Raw genomic sequence first — 16,166 nt, 5'->3', positions numbered from 1 at the left:
AACAAGAATAAAATTTTCTTGAATCCCTAGCCCCGGTGTACCACCTTCAAATGTGGTTTATTTTAAAAAGAGCTTTATGTTGATCATCTGCAGTCTGATTTGTGTATGTCTTTGCATTCCAATGCAGGTGCTTCTTTTTTGCATTCTTAACTATTAGTCACTCAGGCCTGTTTTCATAGTAGACTGTTGATAGTGTTTTAGGGTAGTTTTTTCCATATTTGTGAAGCAGAATTCTTAGTTCTCTGACAACCCCTCAGAGATACTTCACCTTCCCCAAAACATTGTTTTTCAGTATCAGAAATGGAGGAAACAATGCTTTCTGTTCTGAGACCATCCCAGAAAATGGCAGACAGAGGAGTTTCCTCTCCTTCTCCCTCACGTCCACCTGTGGATCCCTCTGAACTTCCACCTGATAAACTTCATGTAGAAATGGAACTTTCTCCAGATTCCCAGATCACTCTCTATGGACCTCTACTCAATGCCTTTTTGTGTATAAAGGTATATTTTTTAAAGAACTTGACATATTTCATGTATGTATTTATGTTTCCCTCTTTCCTTTGCTATTGTGTCCATATCTCTTTTGGTGTCTAAGCATTGGACACTCATCTCATTATGGTGTGCTTAGGGTCACATTTGTGTGGTCTGAGGTTACATCTGCAGAGCCAAGAGTCACACTCTGTGGTGTGGTTGGTCGAAAGAATCCAGCTTATGGCTTTGTGCTTGCCTGCCAGATACTCTCCCACTGTGCCATGTTACTGAATCCTAAGACTTAATCATTTTAAGCATAGGAAAAGAAATTAATATTTAATTGAAGTTGAGACCATTCAGAAAAACTAGTTAATTCAGTGTTGAGGATGTATATCTTTAGTAAACTTGTGGGCATCTAGCACCTAGATGCCCACAAGTCTAGTAAAGACTTCAAAATGAATTTGCTCATTTTGAAAAATTGAAACAAATTAATTTTTTCAAAATAGCATTGCATGGTTCAGAGTTTTTTCGTTTTGCTTTTTGGGTCACACTCGACATTGCACAGGGGTTACTTCTGGCTCATGCACTCAGAAATTACTCCTGTCGGTGCTCAGGGGAACCATATGGGATGCTGGGAATCGAACCCTGGTTGGCCGCATGCAAGGCAAATGCCCTACCTGCTTTGCTAACACACCAGCCCCCAGAATTTTTTTGCATTTAGTTTGAGTCTAGGAATTGGGCTAGTTGCTAGAGATAGATGAAATATAACATGTTATAAAGAAATTATCTCAAGGGCATATAGAATAGACATATTTTAATACATATATTCCACAACATATAATAATTTTATATAAATATAATATACATATTTTATAAATACATTAACATGTTTCTTTTTATTTATTTTTTAATTAGTGAATGATCATGAGGGTACAGTTACAGATTTACACATTTTCATGCTTGTGTTTCCCTCATACAATGTTTGAGAACCCATCCCTCCACCAGTGTCCATTCTCTACCACCAGTGAACCCAGTATCCCTCCCAACCCCCAATCCCATCTTCCCCCACCCCGCCCCGCCTCTGTGGCAGGGTATTCCCTTCTGTTCTCTCTTTCCTTTTGGGTGTTGTGGTTTGCAATAGAGGTATTGAGTGGCCATCGTGTTCAGACTCTAGTCTACTTTCAGCACAGATCTCCCTTCCTGTGTGGGATCTCCAGCCACATTTTACTTGGTATTCCCTTTCTCTATCTGAGCTGCCTTTTCCCCCAGGATGTGAGGCTAGCTTCCAAGCCATGGAGCCAACCCCCTGGTACTTATTTCTTCTATTCTTGGGTGTTAGTCTCCTACTCTGTTATTTTATATTCCACAGATAAGTGCAATCTTTCTATGTCTGTCTCTTTCTTTCTGGCTCATTTCACTTAGCATGATACTTTCCATGTTGATCCACTTATATGCAAAGTTCATGACTTCATCTTTTCTAACAGCTGCATAGTATTCCATTGTGTGGTTGTACCAAAGGTTTTTTAACCAGTCATCTGTTGAGCATTCGGGTTTTTTCCAGGTTCTGGCTATTGTAAACAGTGCTGCGATGAACATACAGGTGCAGATGTCATTTCGACTGTACTTTTTTGTTTCTCCAGGATATATTACCAGAAGTGGTATTGCTGGGTCAAATGGGAGCCCAAGATCTAATTTTTTGAGAAGTGACCATATTGTTTTCCAAAAGGGCTGAACCAGTCGGCATTCCCACCAGCAGTATAGGAGGGTCCCTTTCTCCCCACATCCACACCAACAGTGATTGCTTTTGTTCTTTTGGATGTGAGCCAGTCTCTATGGTGTGAGGTGGTATCTCATAGTTGTTTTGATCTGCATCTCCATGATGATTAGTGATGAAGAACATTTTTTCATTTGCCTTTTAGCCATTTGTATTTCTTCTTTGAGAAAGTTTCTGTTCATTTCTTCGCCCCATTTTCTGATGGGGTTGGATGTTTTCTTCTTGTAGAGGTCAACCAGTGCCTTATATACCCTTGATATTAACTCCTTATCAGATGCGTATTGAGTGAATATCCTTTCCCATTCTGTAGATTGTCTTTGTATTCTGGTCACTGTATCTTTTGCGATGCAGAAGCTTCTTAGTTTAATATAGTCCCATTTGTTTATCTCTGTTTCCACTTAGTTGCTCAGTTGTGTGTCATCTTTGAAGATACCTTTAGTTTCAATATTGTGGAGGGTTTTGACAACCTTGTCTTCATTGTACCTTATGGACTGTGGTCTGATGTTGAATTCTTTAATCCATTTTGATCTGACTTTTGTGCATGGTGTTAGTTTGAGATCTAAGCTCATTTTTTTGCATGTGGTTGTCAGTTATGCCTGCACCATTTGTTAAAGAGGCTTTCCTTGCTCCACTTCACATTTCTTGCTCCCTTATCAAAGATCAGATGATCATATATTTGGAGTTGAATTATGGGTATTCCACCCTGTTCCATTGGTCTGCGGCTCTGCCTTTGTTCCAGTACCATGCTTTTTTAATTGTTACCGCTTTGTAGTAGAATTTGAGGTTGGGGAGGGTGATTCCTCCCATCGTCTTTTTCCCAAGAATTGCTTTAGCTATCTGTGGGCATTTGTTGTTCCATATGAATTTCAGGATTGCTTGATCCACTTCTTTGCAGAATTTCATGGGTATCCCTATAGGGATTGCGTTGAATCTGTATAATGCTTTGGGGAGTATTGCCATTTTGACAATGTTGATTCTTCCTATCCATGAGCAGGTGATATGTTTCCACTTCCTCATGTCCTCTTTTATTTCATGGAGTAGCGTTTTATAGTTTTCTTTGTAGAGGTCCTTTACTTCCTTAGTTAAGCTGATTCCAAGGTACTTGATTTTCTGGGGCATGATTGTGAATGGGATTGCTTTTTTCATGTCCCTTTCCTCTGTCTCATTGTTTGCATATAGGAAGGCCATGGATTTTTGGATATTGATATTATATTGATTTTGGGTATTGATGTTATATTGATCTATAGCAACTTTACTGTACAAGTCTATTGTTTCTGAGTTTCTTAGTAGAGGCTTTAGGCTTCTCTAGATATAGTATCATAACGTCTGCGAATAGTGAGAGTTTGATTTCTTCCTTTCCTATCTGGATGCCCTTAATATCTTTTTATTGCCTAACAGCTATTGCAAGTACTTCTAGTACTATATTGAACAGAAGTGGTGGAGGTGGGCATTCTTGTCTTGTCCCTGATCTTAGAGGAAAGGCCCTTTGTTTTTCCCTGATGAGGATAAGGCTTGCCATAGGCTTGTAGTAGATGGCTTTGACTGTCTTGAGGAAAATTCCTCCAAAACCCATTTTGGTGAGAGTGTTCATCATGAACGGATGTTGGATCTTGTCAAATGCTTTCTCTGCATCTATTGATATGATCATATGGTTTTTATCTTTACTTTTATGGTATGATGTGTTATGTTGATTGATTTCCGAATGTTAGACTATCCTTGCATCCCCGAGATGAATCCTGCTTGGTCATGGTGTATGATCTTTTTGAAGAGTTGTTGGATTCTGTTTGCTAATATTTTGTTGAGGATCTTTTCATCTGTGTTCATCAGAGATATTGGGCTATAATTTTCTTTGTTAGTGGTGTCTTTGTTTGCTTTTGGTATTAGGGAGATATGTGCCTCATAGAAACTGTTTGGGAGAGTTTCTTTTTTTTTTTTTTTCAGTTTCCTGGAAAAACTGGAGGAGAAGTGGCAGCAGGTCCTCTTTAAATATTTGGAAGAATTCGCCAGTGAATCCATCTGGACCTGGGCTTTTGTTTTTGGAGAGACTTTTGATGACAGTTTCAATTTCCTTGCTATTAATGGGTCTATTCAGGTATTCCAAGTCTCTTTGGTTCAGTCTTGGGAGGTTGTAGGAATCAAGGAATTCATCCATTTCTTTTAGGTTCTCTTGTTTCATGGCTTACAGACTTTCAAAGTAGTCTCTGATGATCTTTCGAATTTCATTGGTTTCTGTTGTGATGTCCCCTTTTTCATTTCTGATTCGTTTTATTAGGGTTCTCTCTCTTTCTTTGTGAGTCTTGCTAGCGCTTTATCAATCTTGTTTATTTTCTCAGAGAACCAGCTCTTGGTTTCATTGACCTTTCAGATTGTTTTCTGGGTTTCTATGTCATTAATTTTTGCTCTAATTTTTATTATTTCTTTCCTTAGGTCTGGTTTGGGTTCCTTTTTCTGGTCCTTTTCTAAGATCTTGAGCTGTGAAGTCAAGCTATCTATGTAGGCTCTTTCTTCCTTCCTAAGGAATGCTTGCAGGGCTATAAAATTTCCCCTTAACACGGCTTTAGCTGTGTCCCATAGGTTTTGGTAGCTCGTGTCTTCATTCTTATTTGTTTCGAGGTATCTCTTGATTTCTTCCTTGATTTGCTTCCTGACCCACTCATCGTTCAACACTGAGCTGTTTAATTTCCAGGTGTTTGCTTTGATTCTCCACGTCTGTGTGTGATTAGCTTCTATCTTCAGCACATCGTGGTCTGAAAAGATAGTTGATTAATTTTTATTTTTCCAATTCTATTGAGGTATGTTTTGTGGCCCAGAACATGGTCTATTTTGGAAATTGGGGTTACTTCCCTGTGCTTCTGGTACTCCAGTTATTCTTATGTTGTTCATCTTGAGGTCATCCCCTAGGACTCTAATTCACTCTAGAGCCATTTTTAGGTCTTTTGCCATTATTTGTTGTTGTCTGTAAGCTTTCTGCTGCTCATTTTCACTCTCACTGATTCTGTCTTTGGCTGTAACTGCCATTCTACTGTTTAGAATGTTTATAATTCTACTGTTTAGAATTAAAATATAGACATATTTTAATACATATATTTAATAATATATAATAATTTTATATAAATATAATACACTTATTTTATAAATACATTAATATATTTCAATGTAGTTTCAGTTGTAATTAGTGTAACAGTGGAAGTATGAGAGAGCTTTGTGAAGTAAATCAGAAAGAAAAAGACAAATACCAGATAATCACACTTGTGGAATATAAAGAAACAAAGCAAAGGTTTAAAATTCCCCCATGGAAACATGTTGAGATAAGGCCAGTAGATTTGTGATCCAGGGTGCCACAAAGGTAAGCGGGGTGGGGAAGAGATGTTGCGGGGGTAGGTGGAAGAATCTTGGCACACTGGTGGTTGGCCTGGGATGGTAATACTATAACTATGGGTACTATTACAAAAAAAAAATGATTCAACATTGGGCTAGCTTTTTAAAGAAGTTAGTAATTTTAAAAGTATATTTTATTGATAATCAGTAATTTCAAATGTTAATTGATTAATGACTGTATTTTATAATAGTTTAATATGTCAGTGACCCACTCTTACTTATTACAACACCAATTAAACTTTATATATATATATATATATATAATATATACACACTGCATTAGCTTCTCTATAATAAGGACATACCAGTCTGGTGCCCACCCAAGCAGAACTCCTGGCGGCTACTTGCTTCCACAGTCCAAAATCGCCACTGCTGAAATTTCTGGTATGCAGTTTTTATGACTGTAATCTCCAGGTTTTCTCAGGGTCAGGATGTGCTATCTCCCCCCACCTCCCTGTACTTCTGGAAGCCTCAGCAGTCATGTCCATACCCCAAAGCTATCACCCAGTTTAAAAGATACTCTAGCCTTACTGCCCTGATAAAAATACTGAGTGCCCTGAACAAACATGATGACCTCTTAGTACCTGTATTACAAACCATACTGAACAAAAATAGGGGTCTGTGGGTAGGGGGCAGGGTGTTAGAGGATGATGGGAGGGAAATGGGGGATATTGGTGGTGGGAAATATACACTGATGGGTGTTGGATCATTGTATGACTGAAACCCAATAGTAAACAGCTTTGTAATAGTCTGTCTCACGGATATTCAATAAAAGATTTAAAAAAAAAAGTAATACGGAGTTCATAGCTGCGTCAGTCAGCTTAATCGGTGGCTGAATAAATAGCAATATGCTTACGTTTAAAAAAAAATTCCAACCCTGAGCATTACTGGTTATAGTCCCAAACAAAACAAAAAACTGTTTCTACTTTGAGGGGAGGGACTCTGGGTCCTTAGCTTATACACTGTGAACTCCAGAATGAAGAGCTGCTACTAGGTGACTTTTGATGGTATTTGGTTGTTGACATTTCAGGAAAATTACTTTGGGGAAGATGACATGTATATGGATTTTGAAGAAGTCATTTCTAGTCCTGTTCTGTCACTGTCAACGTCATCCAGCTCAGGGTGGACTGCAGTGGGCATGGAGAATGAAAGTTCATCCAAGTCTATCCACCCGCTGAGTTTGCGTCCCTGGGATATTACCGTACTTATCAACTTGTACAGAGTCCATGGGCGTCTTCCTGTTGTGAGTACATATACACTGAAGTGGGTTGTGAGACTCAGCAGGCAAAGGAAACTCGGTGACACACTCATTTGCAAAATTCAGATTTTGAGACTTGTCTTCAGAGAGCTGCTTTATGATTTTCTTCATAATCACTAGTCTTTTTCCCTTCTGGTTTTCTGCTTTGACCTTAGCAAAAACCTCCTTTGCATTTCTGTGTAACTTTAAATTCATGGACTTTAAATGACTATACTGGTTATACTAGAATTAAATGTCATCTTAGCTTCTGTTTTCAAGTCCAGACCTGTTTGGGACCTTATGTGGATCAACTATAAAGTCAGGGTTCAGGCTTGGTCCTGGAGGTGGTTTTGGGTCTAGCACAAGTTCCTGTTCACTCTGTGGAGAAGCCCTTGAGGCTAACTTGGAATATGGCATCAAATCCCAGAGGACCCAGACCTGCCATCCAGCAGACAAGGAGGATGGCACTAGTGCCTCTGCCCATCTGACATGAAAACCACATCATGTCCTAGGATTGAAGGAGAGACATCATTAAGGCAGGCTAGACTCTCAGTGCTAGCTAGAAAACCTAATGTTCTTACCAGGATACAGGCAGGTTTTCCTTTTTTTTTATTTTTTTTTTTAGAAACTCACTCTGCCTCATGTTCTGACTGGGATATAAACAGATTTTTAGTTTGTATTTAAACTCACTACTTTTGAAAAACAGTATCTTAATCATATAATCTATTTTGTCCATTTCTTTGATCTTCATATTTTCTGTCTTAATTACATTCTTTTGTTTAATTTTAGCATGGAACTACTGATGGTCCTGAGTGCCCCACAGCTTTCTTGGAAAGGCTGTGTTTTGAAATGAAGAAAGGATTTAGGGAGACCATGCTGCAGCTTGTCCTCTCACCGCTGACTGTGTTTGTCAGTGATAACTATCAGGTAATGTGGATGTGACGGAACCTCGGTTTCTGCAAAACAGCACTTGAGGTAGAGACTTGAACAGTTTTAGAAGTTATATGAATATGTATGGGAGAGAATTGTTTCCAGACTTTTTCTGATGTTCCCTACTTACGTGACCTCAAGTATTATATTTTATTTATTTATTTAGCTGTGCTCACGGCTTAGTCCTGGTTCTGTGCTCAGGATCACTCCAGGAAGGGCATGGGGACTTTATGTGTGCCAGGGATCAAACTTGGGTTAGACATGAAAGTACCTTAGCAGCTGTACTATCTCTCTGTCCCCGCAATTATGTTCTATATATAGAGAGAAATATACAATTATGTTTTATATATATATATATATATATATAGTCTAGAAACTAGAAGTAACACTTTATAATATACATATGGGAGGGACAGTTGTGTAAAATGTTGTTAGGTTCTGTTGAAAATTATAGTAGTGATTTATTTTAACTAGTACCAGAACTAGCTAGTACATAATCTCCTGTATATCAATGACTTTTTCTTTACATTGAACACTCTTACAGTATACTTTAATTTCTTCAAGATACTCATCAAAGTGTCCAGACTGCAGGGGGAATATGTCCATTTTTAAGCTCATGCCTACCTGGGACCAGTTTACCATAGTACATTGACACTGGCACGTACCGCTTGGTGGCTCACACCTGAAGGTAGTTTAATTACACAAATTACAGTGACATCACTGTATTAACCTAATGCCCCTTTGCACCACCCTGACCCTTGGAGAAGAAGACCGTGGGTTAATGCTCCAGATCTAGATCAGGAGTAAGAGTAGCGTCTCACCACTGGGGCAGAGTCCTGCCACCTCTCTTGAAAGGGTGGTTTAGGACTTTCCTTAGTACTCAGTCCAGTGCCCCAGAACTATTTTATTTTGCAGTTAAGAATGATGAGGAAGGACCTTATGGGGGATTCCAGGACAAAGGGCACGCTGCCCTCCCAAGGCAAAAGCAGGATCACCTGCACTCTTGTTTGTGTGATTTCTTCTTGACTCTTTTCCCACCAAGCTGTGTCTTTGCTTTCACTTCCACTCAGTCTCCATATGGAGGAATCTCCTCAATCCTGTTCCAGCCTTCTGGCCACATAAGTCCAAAGTTGTTGGATTTGAATTGTTACCCTAAGGAGTGTGTACTAAAGGGGTCTGTAGGTTGTATTTGAGATGGTAAGTGCTAACTAAGTATGTTCACACTTTTAACTTGGCAAATAAAATTTGTCTTTGGAAAATTTGCTGCTTTTCAGTAGTGAATTTGGAAATTTTTCTCTGTGAAACAAGTAATTTTTATATTTATTTAAGTCTCAAAATGTACTTTAGAGTTTCTTCATTTTATGATCTTCATAATACTTGCTCTTCCCGTTTTTCTTTTTAATATTAATCTCATGATCTATATTTGTCCATTAAATATTGCCTCTTTCTTCCCCCTGACCCTATACTAATTTCTTTTATTCATTGATGCAGTTATATATCAGAGAGGTGGTATTTGGAGGAATGGGGGGTGAGCTGCCAGTGGTGCTAAGCAGACTTAGTGCTCCTATATGCAAACCACATCTCCAGCCCCTTGAGCCATCTCTTTAACCCTGAGATATGTGTTCTTTTTAGGGCTTCGCTGTCTTGCTTTGTGGTTGGGCTCTGTGGTTGTCACTGAAGATGATTACTGAGACCATTTATGGATGTGAGGTTCAGTTTAGAGCCATGGATCCTGACATCTTACTTTACTCTGTCTCTGGGAGAAAAGCCCCTAACAATTTTTCCTGATTTTCCTGTACATCTGTATTCTGACTCATGTTTCAGCAGCGACCGCCTGTGGATGAGGTACTGAGGGAAGGCCACATCAACTTATCTGGACTGCAGCTGAGAGCACACGCCATGTTCTCTGCAGAGGGTCTTCCTCTGGGAAGTGATTCCTTGGAGTATGCATGGCTGATTGACATACAGGCTGGAAGCCTGACAGCCAAGGTCACAGCGCCACAGGTGGGGCCCTTCAGTGACTGACATCCTTTTACTTTTCTTCCCACATCCTGGATAAGGTGTAGTGGATTACAGCTTTTGCATTCAGAGAGGTGTTTAATGGCCAGGCCACCCTTTACCATTTGGATGATCAGCCTTCTTTCAGAATTTTCTTAGCAATTACATGAGTTAGACACAGGTTTGTTATAACTAACATTCTTTGGTGTAAAGTTATATAGTTCCAAGTTTTTGAACTTTCAGAGCTACTCAGAACTATTCCGGAAATCATCAGTTTATGTATTTAAATTTTGTTAGTCGACTCGCCACTGATAAAACACTCTTTTTCTATTTATAGAATAATTTCTAAGAATTTTGCTTTTTAAAAAACACTTCTATAGGAGCTGCAAATAGTGTTCATGATATTATGAAGCAGGTAATGCCCACAAGCCAAATAGCATCACTTGTATGTTCGTAGAACTTTGGTTTTTTGGTGTAAGAAATAAGCAGTGCATGGACAGGTGGGCATCCCTGGTCTGCAGTGGTCCAGGTGATTCTTTTGACATCTTCACCACTGCTTCTACTCCCAACCCCCACCAGTCCACTCAACCTTTAGAAGTGTCAATTTTTGAGCTGTGTTGATATTCTTGGTTAGTTTTTGCTCTAACACTTTTCAGTGTGCTCACAGTGCTCTCAACTTGTTATTGCTTATTTGTAGCTGGCCTATCTTCTGGAGTGGGGGCAGACCTTTGTTTTTCATGTGGTGTGTCGGGAATATGAACTGGAAAGACCAAAATCAGTAATCATTTGTCAGCATGGAATTGATCGTCGGTTCTGTGACTCCAAGGTATGTTAAAAATATGTTGGTCATCGAAAGTATCATGTTGAGTAAATGAATCAGAAAGAAAGAGATAGACATAGGAAGATCGCACTCGTCTGTGGAATATAAAGTATCAGAATGGGAGACTAACACCCAAGAGTAGTAGAGATAAGAACAAGGAGGTCTGCCCCACAGCTTGGAAACTGGCCTCACATGCTGGGGGAAAAGGCAGCTGAGATAGAGAAGGGAACACCTAATAGAGAATGTTGGGAGGACCCACTCAGGTTGAAAACTGTGTGCCAAAAGTAGACAATAAACCAAACATTATGGCCACTCAATACCTCTATTGCAAACTACAACATCAACAGGAGAGAGAACAAAAGGGAGTGCCCTGCCACAGAGGCAGGGTGGGGTGGTGGGTGGTGGGGTGGGGGTGGTGGGAGGGATACTGGGAACATTGGTGGAGGAGAATGGGCACTGGTGGAGGGATGTAAACGAAATGCAAACATAAAAGTTCTTAAGTTTGTAACTGTACCTCACAGTGATTCACTAATAAAAATTTTAAAAAATATATGTTGACATTGTAAGCATTATGTATTGTTTAAATAAAGGTCGAGACACCAGTTTTACTTCAGTATATGAAGCCATGAAGTAAACTCTTTAGTCCAGTTTCTTAAATTAATACTTTGCTTTTCAGAGTTTTAACCAGTTATTTTATTGTTTAAAGTATGGGGTATTATTAAAACGTAATTCAATTTTATGTTTTTATGTTCATTTAGAGAGAGTGGAACTTGCATCTTTTTTGTTGTTGTAGTTGTTATTTCTGGTTTTCGGGTCACACCTGGTGATGCTCAGGGCTTATTCTTGGCTCTTCACTCAGAGATCACTCCTGAGGGTGGGATTCAGGGGACCAGTGGGTTGCCAGGGATCAGACCTGGGTCTGCTGTATATAGCATCTCTTCAGACTTATGAAATACTGTTTTGAAGTAAGTACTCTCCCTAATGAATTTGGGGAACCGGTAGCACTTCTGTGTGTGTGTAAGGGAGGTAAGGTGGAGGTGGGGAGTAAGTGTTCCTTTTGGAAATTCTTGAAAATCTGAAAATTATTTAAAAAAAAGCAAACCAACAATTGGCCATAATTCTGTAGGACAATTAATTATTGTTAGTTTAGTGTTCTTTCTTTTCTTTTTTTTTTTTTTTGGTTTTTGGGTCACACCTGGCGATGCACAGGGGTTACTCCTGGCTCTGCACTCAGGAATTATTCCTGGCAGTGCTCAGGGGACCATATGGGATGCTGGGATTTCAACCCGGGTCGGCCGCGTGCAAGGCAAACGCCCTACCCGCTATGCTATCACTCCAGCCCCGTGTTCTTTCTTTTCTATTTAGTTTCTTTCTTTGTGTCTTTTCCCCCCACTTTGCCATGCAAACTTTTTGTTTGCATGTTGCTATGAATTGAAAATGATTTATCCTGCTTTTAATTTTATATTTTAAAAACACCTGTAATTTCTATTTTTTAACTATAGGGGATTATCTGAAATTGGTGATAAAATGATTTTTTCTAGTTATAAACACATCTCTAGACTCCAGGGATTAATTAGTTCTTTTATGCATGCAGTTTAGACAGTTTATTTCTTACAGATAATTCACACATGCTTAGAAGTATCTTCCCTTCCTGTTCTCCTCTCCTCTCTTGCTCCCAGTCCATGTTCTTTTTAGGCTCAAAACTTTTATGTTACATTCAGATTTAGAGAGTTGACTTTATTGAGGTCTGTTTTACTTAGAATAAACTCACCCTCATCAACTTTTATGTTGCATTAGGATTTAAAAATTAACTTTATTGAGATTTGACTTACTTAGAATAAATTCACCATCTTCAAGTGGTTTAGTTTGAGTTTGGGCAAATACCAGGCACTCCAGTGTGTCACATTCATGGTAAAAGTCTTGGTTTTTATCTTGTTTTTGGTGTCTCTTTACTGTCAGTTCTGATCCATGTTCAAGCTCTGTTTGTTGTGGAGGAATGTGTTGATGTCAATCTCTGACCATAATGCTAGGTATCTGACTCTGCCACTGATGAGCAGACAGAGGGGAAATTTGTTAAGAGTACATTTTCTTTCAACCTAAACTTGTGCAGTGGATGTATTTGTGCTTCTGTATGAAAACAAATACGTATTTTCCTTTGTATATTGTGGAAGGTTCATTACAGCATTAAACTCGCATGTAATTCTTATAAACTTGTAACATTTTTCCCTTACCAGTATATTTTGTTATTCTTTTTTAATAATAGTAATAATAATAATAATAGCAGGTACCTGTTTAGACTTGCTGCTAATCTAATTTCACTTATGATAAAAAATGAAATTTAACCAAGAAATTTTTTTAAAAGTACACGTGGGAGATGGTATAGTGGATAAGGTGCTTGCCTTGTATTTAGCCAACCTAAGTTTGATCCCTGTACCCCATATTGTCCTCCAAGCTATACCAAGAGTGATTCATGAGCACTGAGCCAGTAATAAGCCTGATCATAGCTGGATGTGCCATAAACCCCCACCTTCTCTCTCTCTCTCTCTCTCTCTCTGTCTTCTCTCTTGCTCTCTCTCTCACACACACAGGTAAACATGTAGTTTTGCTTATTTAAGTAAGATGACTTATGTATCAAAAATGACTTCATGATGAATTAAATATCTTAATTAAGATTAAATTAAATTAATCCCTTTTTATTGTAGCTGAGTTGTATTCCTGGGCCTTGCCCAACTTCAGATGATCTTAAGTATACGATGACTCGCTTAGCAGTAGATGGAGCTGATGTTTATATTGTGGAGCATGGCTGTGCTACAAATATAAAGGTACATATTAATCATTTCCTTTTTACCAAAGTTGCCATCTCACTGTCACTATTCTAGTAGTTTCTTATATTGTGGGTGGTGACCTCATGTGGGCTTGGCAGCCAAATGTGGATGTTGTGAGAAATTTGTTTTAAAATTTATGATTTACTGGTAAGTGTTTGATTTGTTTCTCCCTTATATGTGCCAGGTATCATGTGCAAATATCTCAGGTAGATAGGGGTAGAGAGTGGAAAAGTTTAAGAAGCCCTGTTCTAGAAGCTAGCTTTCTGTTTCTTATTTCTATTATCTTTACAATGTCCTCATAGAGTATTTTCACTGCTTTTATTATTATTGTTATTATAAAAGTTTAGTGGCTGGGATATACATTAATAATGCCTTTGAGGGATTTTATTTACAAAGTCTTTAGATTTTAGTTTTTAACTGTGGCTGTAAGGGGGAGAAGGGAGGGGCTTAAGGAAATTCTTGGCAGTGTACTTCCTCCTGGTGGTTCTGGGAGGGGAAGGCGTTCAGCACTGGGGTTGAGGCATGTGCTCTGCCCTGTGTGCAGTGCAGCGTAGCCCTGGTCCTGCCTTCCTGTTTGGGTGTTGGTTTGTTTTCTCCTGTTCTGGAAATATTCCTTTGCTATCTTTGATTTATTAGTTACTGATAAAACTAAGCCTTGTTCAGTTTCATTATCACCCTTCTAACTTCCCTTCTCCTCTGGTTTTCCTTTAGATTTAACTTCTTTTCACCCTTTTTTCCTTTTTAATTAGTGAACATCTGTTTGTATTCTGCTGCATTTTTATTTCCCCTTTGGACTTTTCTTCCTTTCTGTTTCATGCGTTTGAAGTAATTACCTATTCTGTAGTTTATCATAGCACTGTAGCACTGTCATCCCATTGTTCATCGATTTGCTCAAGTGGGCACCAGTAATGTCTCCATTGTGAAACTTGTTGTTACTGTTTCTGGCATATCGAATACACCACGGGTAGCTTGCCAGGCTCTCCCAGAGGAACAGAAGAATCGAACCCGGGTCGGCTGCATGGAAGACAAATGCCCTACCCACTGTGCCCTTCCTCTAGTTTATCATAAATTGTTTAAAAATATAGAAGTTACAATTTGTTTCCTTCTTGTTCAACTTTAGATGGGTGCTATCCGAGTTGCAAACTGTAACCTTCATAATCAGTCGGTTGGGGAAGGAATAAGTGCAGCAATTCAGGATTTTCAAGTGAGACAGTACATTGAGCAATTAAATAATCCCAGAGTTGGACTGCAGCCTACAGTTTTACGGAGGGCCTATTGGCTTGAAGCTGGGTCAGCTAATTTAGGACTTATTACTGTTGACATCGCATTAGCTGCTGATCATCATTCTAAACATGAAGCGCAGAGGCATTTCCTGGAAACTCATGATGCCCGAACTAAGAGGTAAGTGCAGGTTAACAATGACTATAGTAGGATCAGAGATAGGACAGGGGTTAAAGCACTTGATTTGCATGCAGCCAATCCTGGTTTAATCACTGCCACTGTATATGCCCCCTTCAGTCCTTCCACTCCTGTCCAAGTCCCAGTAACCCTTATAGGGGTTACTCCATAGCATAGAGACAGGAATAACCCTTGAGCACTGCAGGGTGTTGCCCCCAAACTGAACAAAAAAAAGAACATTGCCTTGAAATTACTAGTAACTAGAAAGGAAACCCTACTGTGAGCACTTGGAACAAAAGTACCTTATATAGCTGCAGTTCAGCTCATTGGACGTAAAGGAACCACTGTTTCACAGACATGTTGTGGGACTCATCTCATGTGATGGTATGTTTTTGTAGAAATGACATTTTCTGATGTGTTTCTAAGCCCATATTCTGTGTTTTAACAATGAAATGAATTTAGATGACTATTCTCAAAAATGTTTTGGAAAGTTGGTGTACTCTCTCTCTCCCTCTCTCCTACTCAGTCTCTTTCTCCAAGCCTCACTTCTAGTTTGTTCTCCCTAGAAGCCTCTGTCGCTTCACTGTGCCTCCTCTGAAGCTTTCTAAGCTGCCCAGAGACTTAGCTCCAGTGAGAAATGATCAGATCTACCTTTTCACAATCAGAAGGGCTCTGATTAAAATGACAGAATGACTTTTTCTACCCCAGTAACTCTTAGTGTAAAGTTAATTTACAGTTACTATTATTATTTTTTATTTTAATGAATCACTGTGAGTTAGATACAGTTACAGACTTACAAACTTGCATGATTACGTTTTGGTCATACAGTGTTCGAGTACCCATTCCTCCACCCGTGCCCATTCTCCATCAACAATAATTTATGGTTTTTTTTAAAATAAAGGCAAGGCTAGAGAGATAGTATAGCAATCCAGGTATGCAGTCAACCAGATTCAATCCCTGGCTCCTCATAGGGTCCCCAAAGACCACCAGGTGTGATTCCTGAGTACAGAGCCAGGAGTAACCCCTGAGCATCGCTGGGTGTGGCCCAAAAACAAAACAAAAAAGATAACTATTACAATCCAGCCACAGTGAATATGTTATCTTTCTACTATATTAAATGTATTTTTATACTTAATTTATTCTGTTTTTATATTTTAAAAATCATTCATGTTTGTAATAAACTTATCCAAAACATCTGCTCTTATGATATAAATGTTTATGAAGTTCCTTTTAGACACTAATAATATATCATGTATCATCGAAAAGATATATGGGGGCAGTGAGATAGTACAGCAGGTAGGTCATTTGCCTTGCACACAGTTGACCTGAGTTTGATCC

General features: G+C 39.0%; 1 protein-coding gene across 7 annotated transcripts in view; it reads left to right on the top strand.

Moving 5' to 3' along the window:
* BLTP1 (bridge-like lipid transfer protein family member 1) overlaps positions 1-16,166 on the top strand; it is a 193,215-nt gene that overhangs the window by 68,697 nt on the left and 108,352 nt on the right. For 6 of the 7 annotated variants that reach the window (XM_055144300.1, XM_055144302.1, XM_055144299.1 and 3 more), the window contains exons 20-26: positions 293-498; positions 6,651-6,863; positions 7,647-7,784; positions 9,612-9,791; positions 10,483-10,611; positions 13,308-13,427; positions 14,551-14,831. In XM_055144300.1, coding sequence (XP_055000275.1) covers positions 293-498; positions 6,651-6,863; positions 7,647-7,784; positions 9,612-9,791; positions 10,483-10,611; positions 13,308-13,427; positions 14,551-14,831 — 1,267 coding nt within the window. The remainder of the gene's footprint in view (positions 1-292; positions 499-6,650; positions 6,864-7,646; positions 7,785-9,611; positions 9,792-10,482; positions 10,612-13,307; positions 13,428-14,550; positions 14,832-16,166) is intronic. The other variant, XM_055144298.1, reaches the window with a different exon arrangement.

Source organism: Sorex araneus, chromosome 7 (genome assembly GCF_027595985.1).
Source record: "Sorex araneus isolate mSorAra2 chromosome 7, mSorAra2.pri, whole genome shotgun sequence".
Lineage (NCBI taxonomy): Eukaryota > Metazoa > Chordata > Mammalia > Eulipotyphla > Soricidae > Sorex > Sorex araneus.
The sequence above is the reverse complement of the archived record's forward strand: the minus strand, read 5'-3'. Positions and strand labels throughout refer to the sequence as shown.